This window comes from Takifugu flavidus, chromosome 12, assembly GCF_003711565.1.
Source record: "Takifugu flavidus isolate HTHZ2018 chromosome 12, ASM371156v2, whole genome shotgun sequence".
Lineage (NCBI taxonomy): Eukaryota > Metazoa > Chordata > Actinopteri > Tetraodontiformes > Tetraodontidae > Takifugu > Takifugu flavidus.
In genome coordinates, this window is record NC_079531.1 from 5941279 (window position 1) to 5967707 (window position 26429).

The window sequence follows — 26429 nt, forward strand, 5'->3', positions numbered from 1 at the left end:
TTTCTGTGGAATTGTCTAGTTATTATTGTTGTTATTATTACTTTTATTATTAAAGTGTCTGATGCTTTATTATTTACCCAGTTGAACATGACGTGCTGCTGCTGCCATGGTTTCTGAGTTGTATATGCTGTGGCAGCTTGACCTGCATGGACACTTTACGCGAAGTAAGATGTTTTTTTTATATAATTTCAGAGCTTGTGCACAGCAGCATGACCATTTCAACAAAGATGTGATACTACTTCCCAATCCATCATGGGGAATTGTCTGCAAACAAGCAACAAAAGTATGGCTACACAAACATCGACACATCCTCAGTGCCTTTGAGTTTCAGAAGGTCTGGGACCACCAGACTGTAACACAACACATCAGGGCTGGATTCGGTGAACGTATTCCAGAAGATGTCAGGTAAAGGCCTTTTTTCCCTTCAAATAATTTCTTTAAAAATTTCTCTATTGTCCATCCATCCATCCTACCGCTTATCCGGGGTCGGGTTGCGGGGGCAGCCGCCTAAGCAAAGAGGCCCAGACTTCCCTCTCCTGAATAGACCTTACCAGGGAGGCTGAGGAGTGTGATCCCCCTATAGTTGGAACACACCCTCCGGTCCCCCTTCTTAAAAAGAGGGACGACCACCCCGGTCTGCCAATCCAGTGGCACCGCCCCCGATGTCCACGTGATGTTGCAGAGTTAAGTCAACCACGACAGCCCTACAACATCCAGAGCCTTAAGAGAGGGTGTAGAGCTGGTCCACTGTTCCACGCCTAGGACGAAAACCACATCGCTCCTCCTGAATCTGAGGTTCGACTATCCGGCGGACCCTCCTATCCAGTACACATGAATAAACCTTACCAGGGAGGCTGAGGAGTGTGATCCCCCTATAGTTGGAACACACCCTCCGGTCCGGCCTGGCCACCAGGCGCTCGCCAACGTGCCCCCCCATCCCCCAGGCCTGGCTCCAGGAGGGGGCCCCGGTGACCCGCATCCGGGCAAGGGAAACTTGATACCAATGTTGTTTATCGTGATTTGGGGGTAATGGGCTATGCTTTGTCTGGTCCCTCACCTAGGACCTGTTTGCCATGGGTGGCCCTACCAGGGGCATAAAGCCCCAGACAATCGAGCTCCTAGGATCTTTGGGAAACCCCTCCCCCATGATAAGGTGGAAGCCCAGGAGGGGTTCTCTATTGTAACTTGTTATTTAAACATTTTCTATGTTCCTCATCTTCCTGTAGCCTCCAGTTCCTCATGGCCTGTGGCAATAAGCTGGTGTGCCCTGAACTCCAAAAGGGTCAGGAGCTGAATGGAATTCTTATCCATAGGATTTATAAAACTAAAGCTCTTTATGTAAAACCATCTAGGATGCTTTTGGTAAGTTTGCCTTATTATTGGTAATGGTAATACAGTATATAAAATGTTTACTGTTTATGGGTTTGGCAGAGCCTTTTTTATATTATATATATGTATTACACATTACGCTTACACCCCGGAATGAGTAGAACCATTGCCCGGGACAACAAGGTCCGTGTCAGGGGTTGGGGAACCTGATGTCAAATTGGCTACTGGAACAAGGCATTACTACGGGAGTAACCGCAGCGAGAGAGGGTACATGCAGAGGATTTGGGAGAAATGGGTGCTTTGAAACCCCACCCTCACTGACTAAGAAGCAGCTCTCAGCTCAGTGTTCAAATATCCGCAATAAGAAGTTGCTATCACAGCTATAGATTGATGAAGCATGGCGTTGTGCCTTATCCATGGTACAAATATTCTACGGCAAGGGGGAGCCAGGACGCTAGGTCAATGGGGGGTGGTTTCATCATCACCCCCAAATATCAGAAGGAGCAAATGACCCCATGGATGAGAAGGCTAGAGGCAAAAATCATGGTAGATGATGGCATATATATATAGCCTTCTTTTTCTGTTTCAGGATGACAGTGAAGATGCTAACCGACTTTCATCCAACAGTACCCATTCAGCATCAAAAATGAATACAAGGGCTAATAGTTGCATTAGCAGTGATGATGAAGATTGCCCTGGCAAAAGCCCCAACAGCGACGAAAGAAGGGACTGGAATCCTAGCACCAGTGGTCCTAATAGGGCGGGCCTTGCAGGGAGTCATGGTATTCTGCCACAAGTGGTCCTGATGGAGGGGGCTTTTCAGGAAATGATGGTATTTCTGGCACAAGTGGTCCTGATGGAGGGGGCTTTTCAGGAAGTGATGGTATTTCTGGCACAAGTGGTCCTGATGGAGGGGGCTTTTCAGGAAGTGATGGTATTTCTGGCACAAGTGGTCCTGTTGGAGGGGGCTTTTCAGGAAGTGATGGTATTTCTGGCACAAGTGGTCCTGTTGGAGGGGGCTTTTCAGGAAATGATGGTATTTCTGGCACAAGTGGTCCTGATGGAGGGGGCTATGCAGGAAGTGATGGTATTGCTGGCACAAGTGGTCCTGGCACAAGCAGAACAAGAGGCATGAGTGGTCCAGACTGCTTTGACAGATATAAGAAGGAAGCAAGCAGTCTTGATCAGGACAACTACTCTTCTTATTTAACACTTGTGGCTACCATTTCTGAAGATAGTTCTGAGGATGAAGGATTACGGCAGGCAATAGCTGCCAGTATGGAGAGTCACATGTGAGTAGTGCACAAAGATTATGAGTTCGAGAAATAAGAACAACCTGATCATTGAAATATAGACTGTTTAGTCCGTACATGATGTTATAATATGGGTAATTTAACAATTAATGGCTTAAATATGGGTGGCTAGTTTTATTACTTGTGTAATAAAATGTTTTAAATTAATTGCTTGGTTATAGACAGCAATTTCTCAAAGTACAGGTTGTTAAAAATGATGTCACATCACTGCACTTCTGATAATTGTTTTGTGTTTCTTTTCATAGTGTAGAAAATGTTCCAGTTAAGAAGATACTGATGGAACTGGCTGGCAAAATCAATGCAAAGCAGCAGTGCAGATTTAACATAAATAGATCTGCTGTCTGGGAGGGAGCCATTCGGGGATTCAAGAGGTTGTCTTATGAGCCCAACCTGATGATGTCTGTAAAATTCTCTGATGACATGGGAAAAAATGAGGAAGGAGTTGATTTAGGAGGTCCCAGGAGGGAATTCTTAAGGCTCCTAATGGAGAGCACTGCGAAGTCCCCCATGTTTGAGGGAAAAGAAAACAACAAAAACTTTGCTCTCAACAGTATTGGTACGTATCCCCCCTTTTAAAAAATAATAATAATAAAGCCATTTTTTTTCGATCCGGACCTTTATATGCATTTTGGACTGATTTATAATTTAAATTGGTATAATACCCTGTGTTCCATTTTTCCTCTGTTGTTTTGTAGCTCTAAGAGAGGACTGGTACTACATAGCAGGCAGAGCCATTGCAGTAAGTTTGGTACATGGTGGTCCCCCCCCAAACTTCCTGTCACCAATAGTATTTTCACAACTGGTTGATGGTTCAGCAAATCCAGTCCTAGAAGACATAGCTGATGCAGACCTCTTGGAAAAAGTCAAAAAGGTCAGTTGCAACTCTCTTCCACAATGTCAGGAACAACAGGTCCACTCGAGAGTGACACAGTGCTGAACTCTTGTATTCCATGCTGTAGATCTTTTAATTAGTAGTCAGTTGTCTTGGTTGCTGTTATCTCACTCACTTTTCGAGGACTGCCTGATCCTGTGAGATTTTCTTAATGTTTGTGCCACATTCTGTTCATTTCTATTCTGTCCTGAATTTCCCCTCGGGGATCAATAAAGTGTCCTCCTTGTGATGCCAGGTATCTGAAAGCACAACCATTGAGGACCTTGAGAAGTCGGAACACTTAAAGCTCTGTTATTGGATAAGCACTGCAGGTATAAAATAGTCTGGCTGAAGCCATCAACACAGCCATGCATGACAAGACGCCACCTAACTAGCTTGTGGTTTCCATCAAAATGCCTGTAGGGGACAGCATAGATTAAGAATAATATTAAATAATTAATATTATTTTGATATTAGTATTTTCCAGCAGATAGATACTTTATTGATCCCAAGGGGAAATTTAGGTAGCATCATTGATAGCAGGCATAAACATAGGATACTAAAAAAGGTACTAAAAAATAAAAATAAAAATACATATGCAGAATAGGTGCATAGATGGTGAAGTATTGTCACTGGATGCTTGGTGAAAGCATTAGATGTGCAAGAGTATACACAGGTGCCATATATAATAAAATAACAATATATGGTTATGGCCATGCTGGACTTTATTGTACATTATTTTTTGATAATGTGGCATGGCACCTTTACTTAAAAAATCATATTGGGAAGTCTTTCATCGTGAGCTTACTATAATTGATTGGGGGACCGAACACTGTAGGCCCTCCGCCTTATAGCATGACGACGTCTAAATGATCACCCAATGGGATCCCCTCAATACAAGCTGTCTCTGACCCGCCAGTGCTGGATCCATAAGTGACGTGATCTCGGGCTTCCAAAGACATACGTTTCCCCTGCATTTGGAATATTCTGTAATATTACAGTCACAAGGCTATCCAGTTCTTGATTTGATATGACTGCATATCTTGATGGTTCAATTCCCAGTATTACTCTGTGCCTATGCAGAGTTCTTCTACTTATCCCAAAGCAAGATGCAATTCTCTGCCATGTCATGCCAATGGACACACAGTGAGAAATCTCTTCACTGGTTATGGTGTATCTGGGACGGCCGGGGTGACCAGTGAAGGTTATTGGAGGTAACAATATATTTGCATCAGCAGACCTCCATCTGCCCTCATGTTCATGAAGCAAATTGCGAAAACACCTGTGCAGTGATCCCAGTAGGTGACTGACATCTCTATTCCAAGGATCATATCTGGTCACAGCAGCATGAAGAGCAGATATCGTTCTTCTATGGTCATCAAGCATTCTATAAAGCCTTTCCTGGTCAAAATAATTGGGCTCATTTCTCTGAAGCAATTTAATACATTGCAAAATCTCAGTATTGTGTGTGAGTGTTTCAATAGTGTGTATGAGAGCATTTCAGTAGTGTGTGTGAGAGCGTTTCAGTAGTGTGTGTGAGAGCGTTTCACTAGTGTGTATGAGAGCACAACATCTCAGTAGTGTGTGTGTGAGAGCGTTTCAGTAGTGTGTGTGAGAGCGTTTCACTAGTGTGTGTGAGGGCATAAGATTTCCGTAGTGTGTATGAGAGCGTTTCAGTACTGTGTGTGAGGGCGTTTTACTAGTGTGTGTGTGTATGGTCATTCTGAATAATGTCCCCCGGCCCCTCATACACATGCTTCCCACAGCTTGATTCCTAAAGTTATAAACACGTGTCTATACATCAGCTATATAGGTCATTTAATGGGTGGGAGGTGTAAAATAAGCAGCATGGTAACGGGATGTTTTCTTATTGCGTGTGTGGCCATCTGATCCCTTTTCCTCTCAATAGTGCTTGTTTACGTGGAAGGGCTTCATATTTGATTTCGGCTCTACCTCATCAGAGTCGCAGGTGAGCGGAATTGAATAGCGTGCAAAACACCTCCTGTCGGGGGCCCCAAGAGGCCCCGGATCCGGATCTCGGTCTGACACGTGAGGCCTTAAGATCCAGCACAGGTCTGAGTGGAGTAACGCAACCACAGGAGGTGTGTAAGATCCACGTAACTGTATCTGAGATGGGATGAGAAACGGTATACGACCAAGCACATTTCAATATAGAACAGATAAAATGGGTTTACTGTTCGATTGTTTCGACTTTACTTTTTGCAAGATATAACAGGAAAAAATGTAAACAGGTAGTTGAGAAAAGAATTTTTGTGTGTGTCCCTGACAGGCTGAGCTGTTTGGCTTTGCAAGCACAGGACGAGAAGTTGAGTTGTGTTTCCTGATAAATCTCTCATTTCCATCTATTCGGTAAAATCTTGACAGCCCGCTGATGTACTGTTAGTTCCAGAGGTAACATCCTGTCCTGATGAGCTTTAAAATGTTTGGGTAATTGGGGAAGTGTGGAAGACATGAGCCGAAGTTGTAAATCAAAGAAAACACCGACTCGGCGCCACATTAATGATGACTTTGGGTTCAGTTTCTAGCAGAAATCAAACATGTATTTCTCATTAATAACACCTGAAAATGAACAAATGCACTTTTCCCACATTTTTAACACTGAAACACATGCTATTGTTAGCATAGCACAGAACAAATTGGTTGCGTGTAGAATGGTTTATTTTCTGTAAGAAGCCATAAAGCCAGGCTGTAGCTGTACCTGTGAATGCAACATGGACCAGTGAATGTCCTCGCTCTAAGTGATGCCTTGTGCATCAGAATTACCCACACACAGCCCTGCATCAGACCCTTTTATGTCCATGTGAATGCGGGCCGCGGCAACAGCTGATGACAGCTTAATTCCCGGGGCGCACCCCCTCAGCCGAGGCCCGCGTTTGTGCGTGCTGACAGACGGAGATCAGGCCGGGGAGAGCCGAGTGGGAACCCTCCGAGCATGCTCAGGTTTCTGGGCGCTGTGAAAAGATTTGTCTGCCCCATTCAGATCTGATAGAGTTTCCCATGTTCTACACTGCAGCCAGTGTTCAGATAAAGATCCACTCTATCTTTCTCATCTGCACACACATGGTGGAGACATAAGGTTGGGACCTCCAGCCGAACCAAGAGCTCAACAGCCAAGTGTGTGCGGCCGATATGAGCTGGTAAGAAGCGGTGATCTCGGTTTAAAAGGGGTTGCATCAACGCGAGAGACTGAGGTAAAAGGGTGCGAGGTAAAAAAAAAAGCTCTTTTGGAAGGGAAGGTCGAACTACTCTGATAGAGGTCAGAGCTCACAGCTACAGAGAAGCAGGTGAACGTTACTGTCGAAGAGGTAATTTGAGATAAATGCTGCTTTTTTTGGGTTGTTTTCCCCACCAGACACACTGCAGAGGAATGTGATTAACACAGCTTCGGACCTCTCGAGATGGCAGCAGAAAAACCCGAGATGACGCGACTGTGCTTCGTCCTCCTGCTGATGAAGAGCCTGGCTTCAGTCTCGTCACAGTTCAACGGATACAACTGCGACGCCAACTATCACAGCAGGTTTCCTGGTGAGAAATATTCACTTTTCAGCCACCCTGCCAGGGTCAAATGATTTAATTAAAAAGCAAATGTCAGGATATTTTCAATATATCCTCAATGAAAACATGTATAAAGTGACTTGTTAATGCCAATTGTATCGACCTTAATGAGGCCTTTGTTGTGCGATTGTGTTCATTCCCTCAATAAATGTTGATTAATGCATTTCAGGGACAGAAATCAAAACCTTTAACTGCTTCATTGCTCAGAATTTATTAGCATAATTATTTCTGATGAATTGATACGATCAGGAAATATTTTTTTAGGGATTAGGTGCCATGCAAATAGGGTTATTTAGAAATTACAGTGCACATTAACGCCTGTAGAGACAAATCACACATTTTCTTTCATGGTATATATGAAGTGTTAAAATTCACAAAATTGTCATCAAAATTCCAATTTGATCCCAATCATGTAATCAGGAACTTTATTTTCTTCATTTTCTTGTCAATCAAAATGATTTGTCTGCTTCACTTCAGCTGCATTCAAATCAAATCGGAAATTGGAGAGTCCCTGAAAACATTTGTGAGAATCTCCCATGCTTCCCCTCCAGGTGAGAGAGACATCGCTGTGTACTGTGGGGTTCAGACCATCACCTTGAAGATCAACTACTGTCCTGTGCTGTTCTCCGGCTACACCGAGGTGGATTTAGCCCTGAACGGCCGCCACGGCGACACCCAGTGCCGTGGCTTCATAAACAACAACACCTTTCCCACCGCGGTCCTGTTTAGCATCAGCCTGAGCACCCTGGAGGCCTGCGGTAACAGCCTGGTGGTAAAAAAAAAACACTCACGAACACACAAACATGTTTTTTTTTTTAAAGCAGAGCACAGCTGAGGTGTTTTTTTGTCGCAGGTCAGTGCGCCCTATGGGAGCAACGCCTATGGGAACATGTCTCTGGTTCAGATCGGGAACGTGTCAGGATATATAGACACCCCTGACCCGCCGACCCTCATCAGCTACCTGCCTGGTCTGGTATACAAATTCAGCTGCAGCTACCCGCTGGAGTACCTAGTCAACAGCTCCCAGTTGGCCTCGTATGTGGCTGCACGACACACTCATGCATTTTATCAGAGAAACACAGTGATTGCCTTCCTGCTTCATTTACATGCATAAATCTGCTACATTTTGAAAGGCACGGCTAGGTGACATCTGAATGTGCACTTCAGTTCAGGAGGCAAAGAGCTGAAGCGGGATAAATGTGTTCTCTCCGCAGCTCCTCTGCCGCCGTTTCTGTCAAAGACAGCAACGGCACATTCGTGAGCACGCTGAGCATGATCCTGTATAATGTGAGTATGGAGCTGACTGCGAGCAGCACGTGCGCTAAGCCTGGATGTTAAGATGTGCTGATGCACTCTGACAATTCACGTTTCCACAAAAATGACTCAGGAATGCAGAGAACTTATTGCGTTTAAGGCATCTGCAGTACTGGGAAATTAGCATGCTGCTATGGTCTTTAAATATGGGATTTACTGACAGTCTTTTGAATCTACCCCATCCGTTTTCCTCTCTACCCCCCCACCACCACCTTTCCCGATGCTGACAGGATTCAGCATACGGTCAACCTCTTTCCATTCCAATGGCCGGCCTTGCTCTGAAAACCAGAGTTTTTGCCGCGGTGAGGGCTACAAACCTGGACAAACGGTATGGCAGAAGTTCCAATCATTTTCCGCAGCAACCTGTTGTTACCCACCCACGAGACATCTTATTGTTGTCCTCACTGAAGCAAGTCCAGTAGTCCCACAGACATTTATACAGATTCAGCTCTCTTTTCTATGCTTTGCTGATGTTTATCTTGTCATTATGTTATTATTTTTCAAGGGCGCCAGTCTGCAGCGGAGAAAGCCTCGATCTGAGCTTTTCCCATGTGCAGTTCGACCCTATCCTCCATCCCATCTCACAGTTTTGTCCCTCTGCAGGTGGAACATCTTGATGGACTACTGTTACACAACCCCCTCCGGGAATCCTAATGATGAACTCCGCTACGACCTTTTCTTTCGGTAATCTGCCATTTTGTTCCTTCTTTGAGATTCTGACTCGATAAACCACAAAAGGGACGCATTATCCATTCAGGCTCCTCAAAATGGCTTCTTCCAAATGAATGCGACTGTTTATTCCCCCACCTTCTTAGTACTTAAGCGTCACCATGAGCCCATCTGTGTGTTTTCTGCAGTTGCAGTAAAGACCCGCAGACGACCGTCTTGGAGAACGGCGTGAGTCAGACGGGGCGTTTTTCCTTCGAGGTCTTCCGTTTCGTCAAGCACCGACACCAGAAGATGTCAACGGTGTTCCTGCACTGCGTCACCAAACTTTGCCGCGCGGATGACTGCATCCTGCTCATGCCGGTAACCTTTTTTTTTTCTTCAAACCAGCCAAGCTGTGTTGACTTGTGACGTCAGCCTGGACTGACCTGTTATGATGCATCCGGCAGATCTGTGGGCGACGGCGCAGGCGTGACGAGGCCAGCCCCCCGCCAGGAGCGTCTGGGAACGCCCTCCTCACCGCAGGACCCATCATCACCAGGAGCGGTACGAATAAACGATTCCAAGACCGGTTGCACTCGCCTGAGCACAAACCTGTAGCCCCATTAGTTGGAGGGATCCCTGCCAGCAGATCTGATCCGGTTCTGAGTCACCACGTTGTGGGTGCTGAACAGCCAAATCCAGAATAGTCGAAGTAGTCTGGCAGCGAACTCCAGATTGCTGCAAAGTATCATCACAGATGCTGTTGTGAGCTCCAACGCACGCTTTAAAATTGAGGCTGCGGCACGATGCAGCTCACCAACGTCCTCAGACAACACGCGCGCAGTCAGACGTGCAGCCTGAGCTCTTGCTGAACGCCAACACGGCCCAGGATTGAGAGGATATCTGCAGATATCTGGAATAAGAACGCAGCTGGAATAATTCTAGCGTGCAAATCCATTTCAAGTCAAAATTGTACCCACATACGGATAATGCCACGAGGTCAGTCTGGAGGCCTTATAGGGTTTTTTATTTTCCTTTTTTTGTCGATATGTTTGAAGAAACGGGCCGTATCATTATTACCGCTTTATTGGATTAGAGAAACGGTGCTTAATTGATGCATAATTCACAAGTTCAGAACAGGGAAGCACATGAAGATCATTCAATACTTCTTCATGTTTACCAGTAAATTCTAAATAAATTAGCATGTGACCTGTAGAGCTGCTACTCAATTGATATTTAGAATGTCAGAAGACTTTTTTTAATTCATCTCGAGGCATTTACATGACCATTGTCAATTAATCTTGCTTCTTTGCACAGATGATGAAAGTCCAATAATTAATAACCCTTAGATTGGATTAATACGATTTTCTTTCTTTAGATTTTACCCCTTTGGGTGAATGTTCTGGCTTAAGCCACTTTTCTTCTGGCCTGTGCTGCATATGAAGTGGAGTTATAAATAAACTGAAGAGGCTGAATAATTGCATTTAATGCAGCTGCGGAGCCACAAATATGCTAACAAACCTCTGTGAAATCATTTTTCAGACGAAAACCCCGTCAACAATTCTCAGCTTGGTAAGTGTGCGTAAGAATTGTCACTTCACAAGTTTATGATAATTGACAAAATCACCAAGCATGTTAGGAGAAAAAAAAAAAAAATGAAAAAAGATGGACGCAAAGTCATGTAATATGATGCCGGCATGATTAAACGTGAACTTTCAACACTACATTTCCCAGCCTCCCCTGCCAGCTCCCAGCCAATGAACCCAGTGACCAGCTCCCTGATCTCAGGTGTGGTCATCCTGGGCGTGGTCGCCGTGGCCTTCTTCCTGTTGTCGCTCCACCTGCTGCGGAAGCCCCGCCTCCAATCAATGACATCATCAGGTCTCTGGAACCCCACCTTTAAGTGATTAAACATCAGTGTGGGTGACATGTTGGGAAAATGTGTCCCAAAATTCAATTAAAAAAAGGTGCATGTGTGCATTTCACCATGCACAAATGATTCAATCTCTGCACTGTACTGAATTAGGTCTTTATTTATTGTTTTAAGATTATAGATGTTGTTTTTAGCTTTGCATTTATAGCACTGATATAGACATAACTGTAATAAAATTTAGCATCAGCAGAAAAGAACAATCTTTAGTTAGATAGAATTTGTTTTCTCAAGAACATTTGCTCAGTAAGATTGCTTTATTTCCACTGTATTTATTTTCCCCTTTCACATTAGTGCTTTTGTTTGCAGGCGGGTTTGACTTATTTTTATTTGGTGTTGACAAATGTTGTTTAGAAAAAATGAGAAATATCCAAAATGTGATGTTTGTTTTTACTTGATTGTCATTCTGAGAGTGTGTAGCGCTGTGAAATCATCACATATAGTTTTTATCGTTTCATTCAGCTATGTTAGCTTAGCAGAAGGTCTGATTAACATGAGCTGTGTGATTTTACACCATCTTCAGTCTGTTATTGGGAAAATATCTTAACCTTTTCACAGCACAGGTTTAGCTGCTTTCTCCTCTCCCCCTTCATTATGTTTAATTCAGTTAATTATAGGAGACGCTTCACTTGCTGACTTGGAAAGATTCTGGAACTCTTCCTTAAGTTTGTAATTAAAAGGGCCATAATTGGCAGAGAGCAACGTTTTGTGGTACAAACTGCATAGGTGGAATTTTCTACCTAAAACTCCTCTGAATAAACACAGATTCAACAACAATATGTGCAATTCGAAAGTCCAGCAACCATAATTATAGATGGTGTGTTCTTTTCAGAGTCTGGGTAATTGAGTAGATGATATTTAGATTTGGATTTCTTGTGCATGACTCATCAAACTAGTCTGGCCGACTTCCTCCTTTGATTTTAGCAATTATCCTTCAAACTTTTCCAAATGTCACGGCTTCGGCAGTTTTCAATCTCCAGGAAAATGAAGAAAACAGCAGGCCCTGCCAAAGCTCGCTTGATGACTGCCAGAATTAATCTTTCAATTTCTGTCACATTGATTTTTGTTCTTGTTAAGATGACCTATATAAATGCCCGCTGGTGGCGGCTTTTCCCTGAGCTTCTGTGTTTTTGTGACCCAACGGGGACCTGCTGCGTTCTGCTCCCTTTATTGCTATAATCCCTCGTTTCAACGGCCATTCAGTCACTCTTGTGTGCATTGAAATGCAGCTGTGAATAGAGGAATAAATCATAAAGCATCACCATTAAGTGATTCCACTTCACTCCCAGTGAAGTCAGACTGATGCGTCTGTGGGCAAGACGACCGAAGGCACCTTTACATGACACCGATATAAAAAAAATAAATCTTATCCGATACTTTTTTGTTTACGTGCTGTATGTCTGAAACCGAGATGCTGAGGCGTCTCTTCCCAGGTGGCTCATTTGACAGGATCAGGTTTCCAACTGTATTTTGGTCATTTTCTTTAATTTAAGGCACAACATTAACCTCATTTTAATGGTTTCACAAACTAATGGACACACCCTGGCTCAATGTGCATCTTGCATTATTTGTCCTTAAAAGAATGAGGATTTTAGGTGCGGCAAAACTGTCAATCTTCAAATACCCAAAAATCAATAGATTTCACGCTCATACTTTTCTCGGCCAATTTGTCAGATTAAGAGCAATTAAGGTGACTTTTAACTACTGAAGTCCTCAGTAGACAACAACACCTCCTTCCTTTATTGTTTGTGGTCCGCATTGAAACCCTCATCCTCTCCTTTCTTGAGTTTCATATTATCAGCTGAAGGGATTTCACAGACTTGCTCTCACAAAGGTGTGTGGTCATTGTTGGAGCATGTCACTTTGAAGAGGCCTGTGTTGAGTTTCCCCATTTGCCTCCAGGAGACGACCACAGAATTCAGCCACAAAAAAGGGAATTAGTTTACCAGCCAAGGGAAGCAGCCCCACTATGGTGGAACTAACTCTCTTTCCGTCCAATCCAGATGCAAGGTGGTGACCACACGCCACTCAGGTCCAACATATATAAGAGGTGTTTTGCTTTCTCACCCTAAACCTGCAAAGAGACGAGGAGGTAAGATCCAGGCAGATCCTTCTGACTGACAGCTGAGATTCAGCTAAATCATCTAAAGTTGGATATTTTTATTTTATTTTTTTTGCAAAAATGGGCAAGTGGATTGGACTTATTTCTGTTGGCTTGTCTCTGTTTAGCTGCTTCACACAGAGCAGAACAGTGAGATGGCTTTACTCTGCCTCCTCATCCTGACCGCCGTGTGGATTGTGGGCCGAGAGGCCCTCAGCATATCGGACTGTGGGGCTTACGCCAGACGACCAGGTAAGACCGCAGGGGCCAAACAGACTTGTTGAGGTTTGGGTAGGAGAGCCAGACATTTATGGACACTGTATTGGCTTTTAGGTGAATTAATAACATGCTTGGAAGAGTTTAAAATGTGTCTTTCCATGTCGTCGCCGTCAGAATACACCGACATCGCCGTGGTTTGCGGCACGTCCACCATCGACCTGGCCCTTCAGATCTGCCCCGTCATTTACACGGGATACAACGGGAGCCTACTGATCCTCAACCACATCCGGGACGACCCCAACTGTCACGGCACGCTGGACACGTCCGTGGCGCCGCCGGTGGTGAGATTCAGCTTTCCCATCAGAGAGGGAAACGCCTGTGGCAGCAACTTCCTGGTTTGTGTGGTAGCAGTCTCGGGGGGGGGGGGGGGTTGGGGTTCTGAGCATGTTGGCTGTAATCGTATATCTGCTGTCCAACTCTGCAGACCACCAGCGCACCGGGGACGGGAATATTCTCCGACTTCTCCAACATCCAGTCAGTCAACATCAGCGGGGTGATCCGGTCACATGACCCCACCATGGGCACCATCACCTACAACGCAGAGCTCATGTACTTCTACTCGTGTGCTTACCCCCTGGAGTATCTCGTCAACAACACCCAGCTGGACGTGTAAGTGTGAGTGGCGTCACATGACTTCCGCTGGTCTCTTAAGTGCGACTGCGTTGCTTCCTCCCCTCAGGTCGTCCTCCTCCATCGCTGTGACGGACAAGAATGGCAGCTTCATCAGCACTCTAAGCATGTCCCTCTACCAGGTACCAGCCTCCTCACGAGCACGTCGTTACCCTGCGGCGTGATTTACGTGTAACAGCTGCCGTCCCTCCTTTTCGCCAGGATATATATTACACCAAGCCCCTCGTCATGCCACCGCTGGGCATCGAACTGAGAACAAATGTCTACGTCCAGGTGGCCGCGTCCAACCTGACGTCCCAGTAAGAACAATTATCAGCATTTTAGACCTGGACCTGCAGACATCAAACTATTGATGTTTTGTATATTTCAGTAGAAACTTGCAATAATTTACTTTGCGTCTTCACTTTTAAGCCCCTGCCAGGTATAAAAGGAGTAAATTAAAGACTGAAAATGAGTCCAAATGCGCAAAATTGATTTAGTTTCTGCAGCATTAATCATCACATGAACTCTTAATATTGGGCGGCTCTTTAAATAGCTCATTAGTCATCAGATATAGGAGCGTATTGCAAGATTAATCACATGCATGTTGGATGAGGCAGTCATTATCTCCCATTTTGGTTAATTCATATCATCGGGTCCAATTATAACGCTGGTATTTCAACAAGGTTATGAGAAACTGTCCAAAACCGACAAATACAAGCTGGAGGCTAAGAGAGAAGCTGCAGTTGCAACAGGAATTTTGTTTATCTGTCATACGTACAAAAGAGTTGTTGTTACTTCTTCTCCCTGACATGGACAGTCTCTTTCTGTTGAGGGACACTGGATGTTAGATTATATCGTATGCTTATATTAGATTGAGCCTTGCTCTCAGGCTTCTGATAATTAATGTCCTGAAGGTCGGCTTGGAGCTCTCCGTGACTGTATCTTGTTTTCCATTCCTTCAGTAGTGAAGGAACAAAACAAGCTGGATGATTCTGTTGTATCCAAGGTTAGCGTTCTCTGTTTGGGATAGCTGGTACGTGGTCGTAGCCAGCCACTGGCCTTCCACCTCTCTTATGCCTTGTACTCCAAAAATTATTTGAAACCTGCCTGGAAATAAATCTGTGGCCCAGCCCTGCCTTGAGGGTTCGGTGGCATTTTCTCTGTTGGATTTGAGTGGTTTGATAAATTCAGGTCCAGTGCGGGTGTCCTTCATGTATGGATGAGCGGCTGCCTTTGTTTTTATTTCCTACCTCTCCTTTAGCCTCTGACCTCATTGCTCCATCTTGATAGACTGCAAAATTTGAGGATTCCACCTGTGACCTGGAGTCTCTGACTCAGTGCTGGGGACCTCATTCTTTTTCCACAGGTACTTTGTGCTCCTGGATCGATGCTACACCTCTATCAACCCGCATCCGTCCAACTCCACCTTCTTTAATCTGTTTGTCTCGTAAGTCAGCAAATCTTCTCCCTGGATTTCTCCTACACTGACATGAATGCGCACGTCATGAGGTTCCCCTTGGCTGTCAGGTGCTCCATCGATCAGCTGACCACGATGCTGGAAAATGGAGACAGCCAAAAGGCCCGCTTCTACTTCCCCGCGTTCCGTTTCATCGAGCAGCAGAATGAGACGGTCTCCACCTACTATCTGCACTGCATCATCCGGCTGTGTGAGCCCAGCACCTGCAGCACCTTCAAGGTAGGGGGCAGCCCTCAGCGGGCTCAAATCTCACACCTGAACGTGCACGTGATCAGTTAGCATTGTTGCTTGATCTGCAGCAATGCACCAGTCGGAAGAGGAGGAGTGCAGAGACCACAGTTGTCCAGAGTGGGGTCACTGACACCTCTGTGCTCACGGTGCCAATAAAGGCCAAGACAGAGACAGGTACGAAGTTTTGTTGGCACCCCTGCGAGAAGGAGTCAAACCAAACTAGCATTGTTGTTTCATGCAGAAATTGCCATTTACAGACACAATAATAACTCAGACAGTCTGTAGAAATAGATTAGCGTTAGCATTCTCTGTTGCACAAAAGTGTTTTCAGGACTTTTAGCTAATTTAAATGCCAAAACTTTGGCTCACTTTTTTTTCTTTGCATTTGTTCATCATATCTATTTTTCAGTATTTTGGAAAACACTTCTTCCACCACCCTCTTAATGGAATACTGACTCTCTGTTTCTGCTCTTCAGCCTCTCTCTCCAAAGAACAGGGTAAGTATGGCTTTTATCCACTCGAGTATCATGAGAAGAAGCCATTCACAGTTTTTGCTAATTAAATTCCTCCAGAAATGAAAAGCTTGTCTTATCTGCTGCAAGTCATAATGCCTCTCGCTGGAATTAAGCACCCCGTCACAGTGTCATTTCCCTTTTTTTTTTTTGCACACGCAGCATTATCAGGAGACCAGTCCGCCAACAAGGCAGCTTCTGTCGGCCTCGGGATCGTCGTGGCTGTCCTTGTCCTGGTGGGGGTGGCTGCCATTTTGACAGCGTTGTCGCTTTATCGAAAACTGAAGCGACTCAGCTAGCAGGAGCCTGTATTTACAGGCGAACAGAGGTCGGAGAGGGCCTAAATGACACAATGAGTTTGTACGGGTTGACATTCACGTATACGTAGAGCTCTGCAGTGCCCGATCAAAGTATCGACTGAAGCACTTAGTATTTCTTTCCAATCTGTCACAGACAGTTAGCAGCTACTGAAGGAGACGTCTGCATTAAAACATGGAAGGAAGAAAGGGGGAGAATAAAGATAAAACTTAACTTAATAACGGCCATTTCCTCAAAGATTCAGCTGATCTGAAGTTAAGCAACGAATAATAAACTTTAATCAATTCATTTCTGTCGGCTTCTGCATCGTCGAGTAAACCCCCGCCCTATTCCAGTGGGTCTTCCTTTTGCTTCTGCACAGATCAAAGTTCAGGGACCAGATTTCCCTGCAAGCATAGAACAGACAGATTGTATGTTGTATGTAGAAATGCATGTGTATTCACTTAAAGTCTAGACCCTAAATTAGTGCCCTTTACTGCAACGATGCCCAGCTAGTAGATATCTGAAGCTATTTATTTACATTGTTTATCTGGGTTATATCAGCACTAAATGAGGGAAGTCATGGGGGGGGGGGGGTTAAAACCTGTTATAATATGCAACCGACTGTGACGATGCTCTGTGTATTTCCAGACTGACAGACTGCTGCTCTGTATTTTTCCCAGGTCACATGTGTGATTATTAAATCCCTGAAAAACAAGACGTTGTGTCTTCCCAGAGAAGCTAACCTGCAGGTGCTGTGGGCAGCGCCTCCCCAATCCCCCCACCCCAATTCCACCCCCCGCGTTTTGGTATATGTCACGGCTCCTGAGTGCAGCAATGCAATGAAAAAGATTTGTTCATCAAAACGAGCCGAACTGGCACACGCCATGCTGGTTTCAAATGCAAATCGCACAGAAATAGAACTGCCCCATGTGGATGTGTGCATTCCCCACGCATGCTGTCGACAGTCTCCCCCAGCTGGGGGGCCGATGTGCTTTGTTGTAAAGTCGGAACAAAGTTTGTGTGGAGCCGGGGATGTTTTTATAAAGACCCGCCAGTAGAGGGTGTCTACTCACCACTTTCTTTTTTTTTTAACCTTTATTTTGAGGCTTGCATAATTCCAAGCTCACCTGTCAGTGGCTCATATCAGGCCTGGGCTCATTTTTACGAGCCTGTTTACTTCTCCTCGTGTCAAAGCTGTGAAGGCCAGCGAGCATCACCGGCTCTGTAATTCCAGTCCAGCTTGCAGACGGCGAGATTAATGATTTTGCTGGGGGCCCAGTAGAGACGGAGGTATTTTCTCCTCTTCACAGCTAACCCATCAGCTGCCTTGACAAATGATCTAATTAGGAGTTTGGGCAGTGTTAAGTAGGCCTTGACTCCACGGCTAGACGACCCACTTTGCGATGCGGATAAATCAGCTGGGATGCAGGGCGGCGTTCCATTAGGACTGCAGCGACTGTACGCTCGGGACAGATCCGCATTTTATGAGTTCTCCTGTAATTTAATTAAACCGGCAGGGATCGAGGCGTGTTGTGTCTCTCTCTAATGATGTGGACATTAACCCTTGACCCCCGTCACTTTCACACATTTGAAGAGATATATACAGTCCGTTGCGCTTCCCGGTCCTGGTATCTAATTGTTTATGTCTGACATCACAGTCGTCTTCAAGAAAACTCAAAATCTGTGAAAGGAGTACTTGTTCTGTCATTTCCAATTTTGAATTAGTATGCATATAAGCCCGTCAGTGTGCCACATGTTAAGTTAAGCAGACAGAGAAATTAATGGAAATCTGATGGAGCAGTTATAACTGTGGGAGGCAGAAATAAACTGCCGGAATCTTGTTGATAAGCTGATGTGAGGGGCATAGGAAAGAGAAGGGGGGGAAACGAGTGTTTTATATTTACCTGTGCAAGACACAGGGTTGTGCTCGGAGTACTGATGAAGGCCGGACCGGGTCAAGCTGTTTAGAGCCGTCACACTGGTGGGGTCCAGTTTTTCCATTAACCTCCATTAATGAGAGGGAGGAAACAGCATCCACACGTCAAATTGGAAGAGGCAGGAGAGAAACAAACACAGTTTGTCGAAGATAATTAAAATGCTGCATATTGAAGGTACTGAGACATTTCTGAAACCTTTTCTTTACCTCTTTGCCTCCTGTTCTTATTCAATTATGTTTATTCTCTTGGCTGCAGCTTGTCCCATTTTGCCGTAAACATCTTCATCACCTACACAAACATCTTCCGACATTCCGACATGAAGGGGGGCAGATTAGTCTTTAATTTACGGACAGCAAATGAGTGTATTCATCAAACTGTAAAAAAAAATATTGACATAATTACAATTTAAGGAAATCGTATGTCAACTATAACAGTAATTTCTCTCCCTGTGTCTCTCTTCAAAGCTGGTTGCACAATAATTTCCCCCTAATCGTGCCGTGTCTTTGCACGTGCTCGTGTAATTTACCATATCTGTGTCTGTCTATCTCTTAAAACTACAGAGTAAAATATGGCTTATTACTTCGGCCTCCACAATCTAAAGCTTTAGATGCGAGAACCTGCTCAAACATCAGAAATAGTTTTCCTTTGACTTCCACAAAGACTTGGCAAGCTTTCCTGCAGGGCGCATCTGTTCTTCACGTCATACAATATTAATACCAAGCACGGTGCGTTCGGGTGTAAGTAAGGTGTCGGCGCAGCAGCCTGTGTTGTTTCACTCCTGTGCTGAGAGCAGACTGGACAAGGTTAACTGAAAAAGAACAGGCGGAGTGGGTGTTTGAACTCAACAAACCCTCTGTGCCGCTGCGCTCCAGAGTTTTTAAAAAAACAAGGTTTAACATGAAACTGAGGCAGATCAAAAGTTGGAACGTATGGTGATGCTAACACACCGCGGCTGAAAATCTTTAAAGGAACTTGAGAAATGTTTTATTTTTGTCCTCAAAAAGGATCAGCTCCTCCGATCCAGAAAGAGGCTTTCAACTTTAATCAGATTTATTTGACTGAAGTGATTTAACTGGAGTAACATTTTAAGTTAATCTAGCTTCGGCTTCAGTAGTCGTGAGATGTTAGCACAAATAGCCAAGTGGGCCGTTTTGTGAACAAACCGAGCCAGAAAATCAGGTATAAATTAACCTCAGAAGTGTAAATTGTGTTGATTTATGTGTCTGCATGAATATACAGTTTCCATGTCAATATAATGCTGATTGTTTTGAAAGCCGCACATCATAAAGCTCCGTCGGTCTCAAAATCCCATTACAAACACATCAGGGAGCCGCAGTGAATTACAGGTTAGATCAGCACAGCGGGGTGCCAGGAGGAATTATAGGATGGATTACCAAAAGACAATGTTTAAAAACAATGCCCCTAGCACAGCTATTAACATTAACATTAATGTGTTTCCATGGCGACGAGAACGGTGACTGAAGTTACAAGGTGGCAAACCTAAACTGGCTCACTGATGCTAAAATGCTCCAAAGGCAGCTGCGGGGGCGGCCGGCGATGTTTGCGCAATAATTTCATCTGCTGAAACTTTCAGACGTCTCTCGATCGCCCGAGAACCCGACTCCACACAGGCGGGGGTTGGTTCAGGATATGTGCTGTCTGAGGGCAAACAGACCTGAGGTTGGGCTCCCTGTGCAAACTTGCTCCAGGACAAAGGTCCGATCCCTGATAAAACTGGAATAATCCCATTCCGGATGAACAGATTAAGTTGTTCTCTCTAGCTGCTCGTTCAAAATCCTCTTATGAGTTTCGGAATATGTAGCCTGGATGAGGAGGCGATTCTTCAAGCAGAGCCGGCCACCTTTGAGATGAGTATTAATGTTGCATTAATCCCCCAAAGCCTCTGCAGATTCTGTTTTTCTCCCACCCTCGAACGCATCATCCCTCATTTTCCTTTTGTAGAACTCAAGCAATTCCTGTTGTCATCCTGGATTTTTCTTCTTCTTTTACCAGCGTTGCGTCTGGTTAATTCCCCTATATGGAGGCCCGCATCACCTTGTTCCACTTCATCTTAACTTATTTGTCAAGCTGTCCATCACTCTTTCCACCGGGGGCCACTTGTTAATGATTGATGCGGCACCTCTTAATGTGATGGATGAATCTCCTGCCACGTGATGGGACAGAGGGTGAGGCCCCCACACCTCCACTGGCCCTGCTTGATGTGAGGGAGACACCCACCTTGTGTCCGCCGATTGGGAGGGAACAAAGGCTCATTGAATTTAGGGCCCATCAATAATGCACAGCTGGGAGGACCTTTAGCTGCTGCAGCAACTCCGAAAACCCAGTTAATGACATCAGCGCGCGCATGTAGCGTTGTTTTATTTAGCGTTGGCGTCGCTGATGTTTGGGAGCTCTCTTTGATTCTCAAGAGGCTGCAGCCATTCACCAGAGGAAGCGTCAAATGGAGGAGAAGAAGGGTGCTGTAGTTTGGGATTTATCACTAGTGTTACACACTGCCAGTTTAATAAAAAGAGAGGTTTCTTCTTGAAGCCGAAACAGGCTGGTGACTCTGACGTTTGAAGAGTTTGTTATTACATATTTATAATTAAAAATTCTTGAAAGGCAAAGACGAAAGGAACGAAGCAGGAGATCATTAATTCACAGATGCACGACGCTGCGAAAGAATGAGCTTCACACATGACGCGAAGCATAAATCCACTGATCTTTTCTCAAGATGTGGAGAATAAAACTCACAACCAACTGGTCCAAATAACACCCCCCCCCCCCCAACACACACACACACACACACACACACACACTCACACCTTTTCTGGTCTGATATCTGGCGTGTAGTCAATGGTCAGGGTCATAGCTTGGAGATAATTTTGAATCTGATTTAATATCATGAATATTCACAGAAGAAAAATGGAAATGGAATCATGGCCAGGACTGTTACCTGCTTTTCTCCTGGTTAAATGCTCAGATAAACACAGACTAGAAGAGAAAGAGGAAGGAGGCAAAACCGACACCTTTTTTTTAAGCTGCTGAAATTCTTTTGGGTCTCTAGACTTGGGGAGGGAGGCATCCAGTATATATTAGCATAAGCAAAGAGAGATGTCAGGTTTGATGCTGATGGAATCCTTGGGTGTTTTATGCTGTGTGCGTGTGTGTGTGGGTGGGTGGGGGTGTGTTGATAATAATAGTAATACTGAAGTTTAGTAATACAAAAGTTTGAAAATTAGGCTTCTTTCCTGAGCTTTCGTTGTCATGCTAGCATTAGCATTAAGCAGAGATTGTGTTACTTGTGAAAATGAGAGAGATCTAGCAATTAATAAAAATAAAAAATCTTTCTGGCTGGGTTTAGAAGAGTCCACTGATTTACTAAAAAAAAAAGAAAAAAAAAAAGAGGAAACCGAGAAATGTTCATGCTGGATCAGATTAAAGAGCCGTTGTGGTCGATCTGGGCTGTGTGAGGCTTTGTTATTCCGTAAGAAGCTCATGCATGAGGGAAAGCTCCTGAGATCAGCAAAGGAAGGGAAAAGAAAGGGTTTCAACGTGATTAACGGACAGGAGCTGTCAGGTGGGCAGTGGGCAACATGCATTTTACAGCACTGCTGCAAATACCAGTCAGGGTTCACGTCGATTCCTCGTCCTAATGATGCTTCAACTAAAAAAAGGCATTGTAAAAAGAGCAAGAGAGAGGTCTTAGAACTTTAGCTATCATTTATTAAAATGCTAACTGTGCGCAAAGACAGCAAACTGTGACAAATGTGCTGCGACGCCATTCTCAACTTTGCATGGTTTTCCTGCTAAAGCCGCGCTCAGCAAAGCCGTGACGTGAAACGAAGGCAGAGGCCACCTCACCGTTTCGCAGGTGACGACGGGAAATGTGCTGCCTGGTCGACGGAGGGAGGATTCAGAGGGAAAAAGGATGGTGTCTGAGGCGTGTCAGGGGAGAATCGGTTTCTTCATCCACTGGCTGCTAAATGACAGTCATTTGTCACTTTCACTGGTGGTTCGGCGGGTGGAGATCATTTCTGTCTTCAAATGCAATCGAATGATTAGTCAGTTGTGTTTTAAGGACTCGCTGTCCTTAAAAGGACGGATGCCCCCTGAACGCCTCCCTGGTGAGGTGTTCAGGGCATGTCCCTCCGGTAGGAGAACCCCGGGAAGACCCAGGACACGTTAGAGAGACTATGTCTCTCGACTGGCCTGGGAACGCCTGGGGATCCCTCCGGATGAGCTGGAAGAAGTAGCTGGGGAGAGGGAAGTCCGGGCTTCTCTTCTTAGGCTGCTGCCCCCGCGACCCGACCCCGGATAAGCGGTAGAGGATGGATGGATGGATAGTTAGAGTAAATCCTTCTTCTCTCCCACTTCTGATGCCTTTAATGTGTCGATATTCACACCTGTTGGCGTACAGGAGCGCCGTGGCCACTTTGCCATCGTTTTAACCTGACACCACCCAGTTGGATGGGGGGTGGGATTGCACTTTGCACCAGCTGCATCCCCCCAGCCTCCAATGGTCAACGTTTCCTCCCATCTGTGGTCACTAGGGAGCCTGCAGGGATTCTGCTTCATAATTCAGGAGCCAGACACCCGGAGAAAGAGAGACAGGGGTAAAGGGGGGGCGGGATGCTGGCACTTTTCATCAAGCACTGGATCACTGGCTCTCAGACACAGTCCACACACACACACACACACAGGGTGTGGAGGGTGTAGGAACTGGAGGAGGCTATGAAAAAGTCATACAGTGCATGAAATTCAACATTCAACACGAGAACTCCTGAGATGTAAAGGCGTGGAAGCCAGCTCACGGTCCTGGATAAACCCTGCTGCACTGGCCAGGCTTACACTCCAACGCAGCCGCAGCAAATGTAAATTTGGAGGCGAAAGAGACTTTAACTACGCGTTGTGTGTATGGGATGCCGTCCAGTGGTGGTAAAGCCTCGAGTCACGGGTCGGATTCGTTCAAGGCAGAAGCACAAAAAGCAAACCAGAGAGCTACTGTCGCTGTTCAACGTGGCTGTATGAGAAATTGCACTGAGGCGTAAAGGAGGTCAGAGTTGTCCTGCCTGTGAGACTGCACCAACGCTGGTAACAGCACACCACCGACCTCTGTGTAAGAGCTGGAACCCAGTTTTTAGATGGAGATTATCTTTTCTAGCAAACCCCAGAACTGAGATTACAACATAACCGCAGCAGATGGCAGCTAACTGCTAAACAACAGCAACAGGAGGCTACAGCACCCATTAACTGGGGAGAAGCTCCTCCTCCCCACGATAAGGTCGACAATTATAATCGTGTACTGTGGCCTTAGCAAGCCTTAGGCCTGTCAAGCAGGTCCCCATTGCTGCCAGTAGCCTGAGCAGTGACAACAAAGGTGACATGAAACTATATGAATGCCACTGAATTTGGCTAAAAATCATGACATTTTCACCTCGTTACAGCATTAAATAACTAAATGACATAAAACTGAAAAAATGAAAACTGACAGACTGTACTTTAGAAAACGACTTTGGAAGGACCATTTATTATTCTTTTCTTGGGCCAGATTCCCATTTAATATAATGGAATGATCGGAGGGTTGTACTTTGAATGCAGCCTTTGGTGTTCTAATGTTTTTCACCTTCGTACTCGGTGATCGCGACCTTGTGACTGGACTGGAAGAACAAAAGCAGCATGTCTGCCTGGTGTAATTTGAACACAGAATACCAAAAATATCCGGAGGTCTGACTTCTGAATCTCTCTCTGCTTGTACAACACAACATTGGAGACTGTCCTGCATTAAAAAAAAGAACTTATGATTTGTTTCCTTATTGTGGCTGCTAGCTTATTTGCATGTAAAAAACACAGCTAAGTAGATCAGGCTGCAGATAACATGTGAACCTAAAATAACGATTTGTGTACAAAGAAAAAAAAAGCTGAGGAAACCTTGCTGTTGTTGTTGTGGAGAGAATTCTACAGGGAGAACAAAAATCAATGCATCTGTCTGCAATCCCAAACTAACACCAACAGAGACGGGCGCTAATGCAGGAAATTAGGCTCATCAGACGGCTGGAAGAAAGTGCTCATGTGGTCGTGGCGGGACACCTTGTGGCCTTTATACACGGAGAATCGTCTCCTGAACGAGTGAAGAATTTACATAAAGGACCAGAAGAATCAATGAAGCTGGCAGGATTCCACCCTGATGAAGGATCTCTGCCAGCTCCGCAGGGCCACTCTTAGGTCCACGAGGCCTCGGTGTGCATATATATATAGATAGATAGAGAGATAGAGAGATAGAGAGAGACAGATAGAGAGAGAGAGAGAGAGAGAGAGAGAAGCCAAAATACGCGCAGCTGTTTGCAGGCCTCCTTTCGTCCTCATAGTAGATAGATTTATAAATTTGGCATTTTTATGTACCTGATAAGAATGAAGTTACAACCAGGGGACGTAATAACTCCAAGAACATCACGGTTCATAGATCAACAAAGTAGAAATGTTTCTCTGTGCAGCAGCAGGAGGGGGAAAGGAAACACATTAAATTATTTGATATAACCTTTAGCAGAACAGGATGATGAATTGCATTTTTTCCTCTTCATTTGTCTCTTTTGTCTTCATCAGCATTTTCTCCTAAACGTTTTCTCATTTTTCTCTCTGATAGGCTGTGAAGGAGCGCTTTCCTGACTTAAAGGGACAAACATTGACGTCTCCTCTGCGGTCCACCTGCAGCATCTGTCTACTTTTGTCTCACTTGAGTTGGTCCCTGTTTTCCTTTCTGCATCGTCCATATGACAAATGCAATGAGACCTATTCTGACAATATACGACTTCAACCCCCCCTCCCCCGGATGTATATGACTGTATAAACACAGCGCTCTTTGTCTCTCCACAGCTGTGTTTTTATCCTCCATGTATTTGTGTCTGTTCTCGCGGGGGCTTGTGTACTTTTACCGAACGCGAGCGAACGCAACCTCTTTGAAAACCATTGTTCAATCCACCGAGGGAGATGATTACATGTTGTGTGAGCGTCAGAACGAACTCTCACAGCCCCCCCAGAGTTAGCTCAGTCGCTCTAATGGAGATGACGCCATGGTGGGGGGCAATTTTTACCATTTATTCAAAATATTCCTTACTGTTCTTTCATCCTACGCAAACAGCTTTTACCTGGTCACTGCCCCATGCATGTGCTGCTGCACTTTACATGAACGCAGCCGCGCAAACAGCACTTTCTTCTCGCCATTCGGGGGCCAAGCCCGCGTCTACGGCCTAATGCACCACATACTTATCTCCCTGAAAAGCCCATCTGCTGAGCCATCAATCAATTCATTCATAAATAATCACTTCCTTATATTTCTCCTTGTAATGCATGTTTGCAGGCAGCACTTATTATAAAATCTATAGGCTGTCAATAACTGTAAAGTACGAGAGGAGAGCCTCTTGTGTTTAGTCCTCCAGGAAGCTGTTGATGGGCAACATGGGTTCTCACAGATAGTGTGTTTTATCTCGCGCGTGTATAATATAACTTCTGAATTATAATCTCGATTTGCCAAGCAAAACTTGACACGAGTGGAATAAAATCTACATCTCATAAATATGTTTATGGCGCCGCTGTCGTATTCAACCCAGCCGCGGTTTGCCGATAAACAATGTCAGTATGTTTGTGTGAGGACTGTTTTCAATCCAGAGGCGCCGTGATTAAGGATGTGCTACCCTCCCTCTTGTTTTCTCAGCCTTTTTAAGATGCTGAAACAGTGCAGGGTCCCCCCTCGTGGGAGTTTCTGAGCAGGGAACCCAAAACAGAGCGGCTCCCATGACACATTTGTTCTGGAGAAGAGTCTTATCCTGGTTTTTTTTAGGGGCTGGAAGAGAGATCTGAGATCTCAGCATCTGTTCAACCAGCCTGGCACCGCGAGTGCTGGAGGCAAGGCGCATCACCGGCATTTGATTAAAGATTTATAACCTTTCAGACGCGTATTCTCTCAGTTTTAGAGAAGCGCGTCTTCCGCTGGGAGCTGTTT

General features: G+C 45.0%; 3 protein-coding genes across 3 annotated transcripts; all 3 read left to right on the forward strand.

The window, feature by feature from the left end:
- The first annotated feature begins 865 nt into the window (after positions 1-865).
- On the forward strand, positions 866-6880 carry LOC130535295 (G2/M phase-specific E3 ubiquitin-protein ligase). The gene is made up of 5 exons (XM_057050274.1): positions 866-1362; positions 1919-2621; positions 2888-3198; positions 3338-3513; positions 3770-6880. The coding sequence occupies exons 2-5, from the start codon at positions 2461-2463 to the stop codon at positions 3854-3856; spliced, it is 735 nt and encodes a 244-aa protein (XP_056906254.1). The 5' UTR covers positions 866-1362; positions 1919-2460; the 3' UTR covers positions 3857-6880.
- Positions 3559-12357, forward strand: zpld1b (zona pellucida-like domain containing 1b). The gene is made up of 11 exons (XM_057050271.1): positions 3559-3845; positions 6887-7059; positions 7641-7861; positions 7943-8124; positions 8304-8376; positions 8634-8731; positions 9007-9087; positions 9261-9432; positions 9519-9615; positions 10594-10623; positions 10786-12357. Exons 2-11 carry the CDS (start codon positions 6933-6935, stop codon positions 10956-10958), a joined length of 1254 nt encoding a protein of 417 aa, XP_056906251.1. The 5' UTR covers positions 3559-3845; positions 6887-6932; the 3' UTR covers positions 10959-12357.
- Positions 10799-19851, forward strand: LOC130535294 (zona pellucida-like domain-containing protein 1). The gene is made up of 12 exons (XM_057050273.1): positions 10799-10932; positions 12985-13073; positions 13211-13334; positions 13476-13696; positions 13786-13970; positions 14041-14113; positions 14193-14290; positions 15340-15420; positions 15501-15669; positions 15750-15855; positions 16158-16178; positions 16356-19851. The coding sequence occupies exons 3-12, from the start codon at positions 13238-13240 to the stop codon at positions 16490-16492; spliced, it is 1188 nt and encodes a 395-aa protein (XP_056906253.1). The 5' UTR covers positions 10799-10932; positions 12985-13073; positions 13211-13237; the 3' UTR covers positions 16493-19851.
- The last annotated feature ends 6578 nt before the right edge of the window (positions 19852-26429 follow it).

Bases quoted from the DNA above. Each gene is read 5' to 3' on its own strand.
- LOC130535295 (XM_057050274.1), top strand. From the start codon at position 2,461: ATGAGTGGTCCAGACTGCTTTGACAGATATAAGAAGGAAGCAAGCAGT. The intron at 2,622-2,887 runs GTGAGTAGTGCA...TTCTTTTCATAG, and splicing joins GCCAGTATGGAGAGTCACAT to TGTAGAAAATGTTCCAGTTA. The intron at 3,514-3,769 runs GTCAGTTGCAAC...TTGTGATGCCAG, and splicing joins TCTTGGAAAAAGTCAAAAAG to GTATCTGAAAGCACAACCAT.
- zpld1b (XM_057050271.1), top strand. From the start codon at position 6,933: ATGGCAGCAGAAAAACCCGAGATGACGCGACTGTGCTTCGTCCTCCTG. The intron at 8,125-8,303 runs GTATGTGGCTGC...TTCTCTCCGCAG, and splicing joins AACAGCTCCCAGTTGGCCTC to CTCCTCTGCCGCCGTTTCTG. The intron at 8,377-8,633 runs GTGAGTATGGAG...CGATGCTGACAG, and splicing joins TGAGCATGATCCTGTATAAT to GATTCAGCATACGGTCAACC.
- LOC130535294 (XM_057050273.1), top strand. From the start codon at position 13,238: ATGGCTTTACTCTGCCTCCTCATCCTGACCGCCGTGTGGATTGTGGGC. The intron at 13,971-14,040 runs GTAAGTGTGAGT...TCCTCCCCTCAG, and splicing joins AACAACACCCAGCTGGACGT to GTCGTCCTCCTCCATCGCTG. The intron at 15,856-16,157 runs GTACGAAGTTTT...TCTGCTCTTCAG, and splicing joins AAAGGCCAAGACAGAGACAG to CCTCTCTCTCCAAAGAACAG.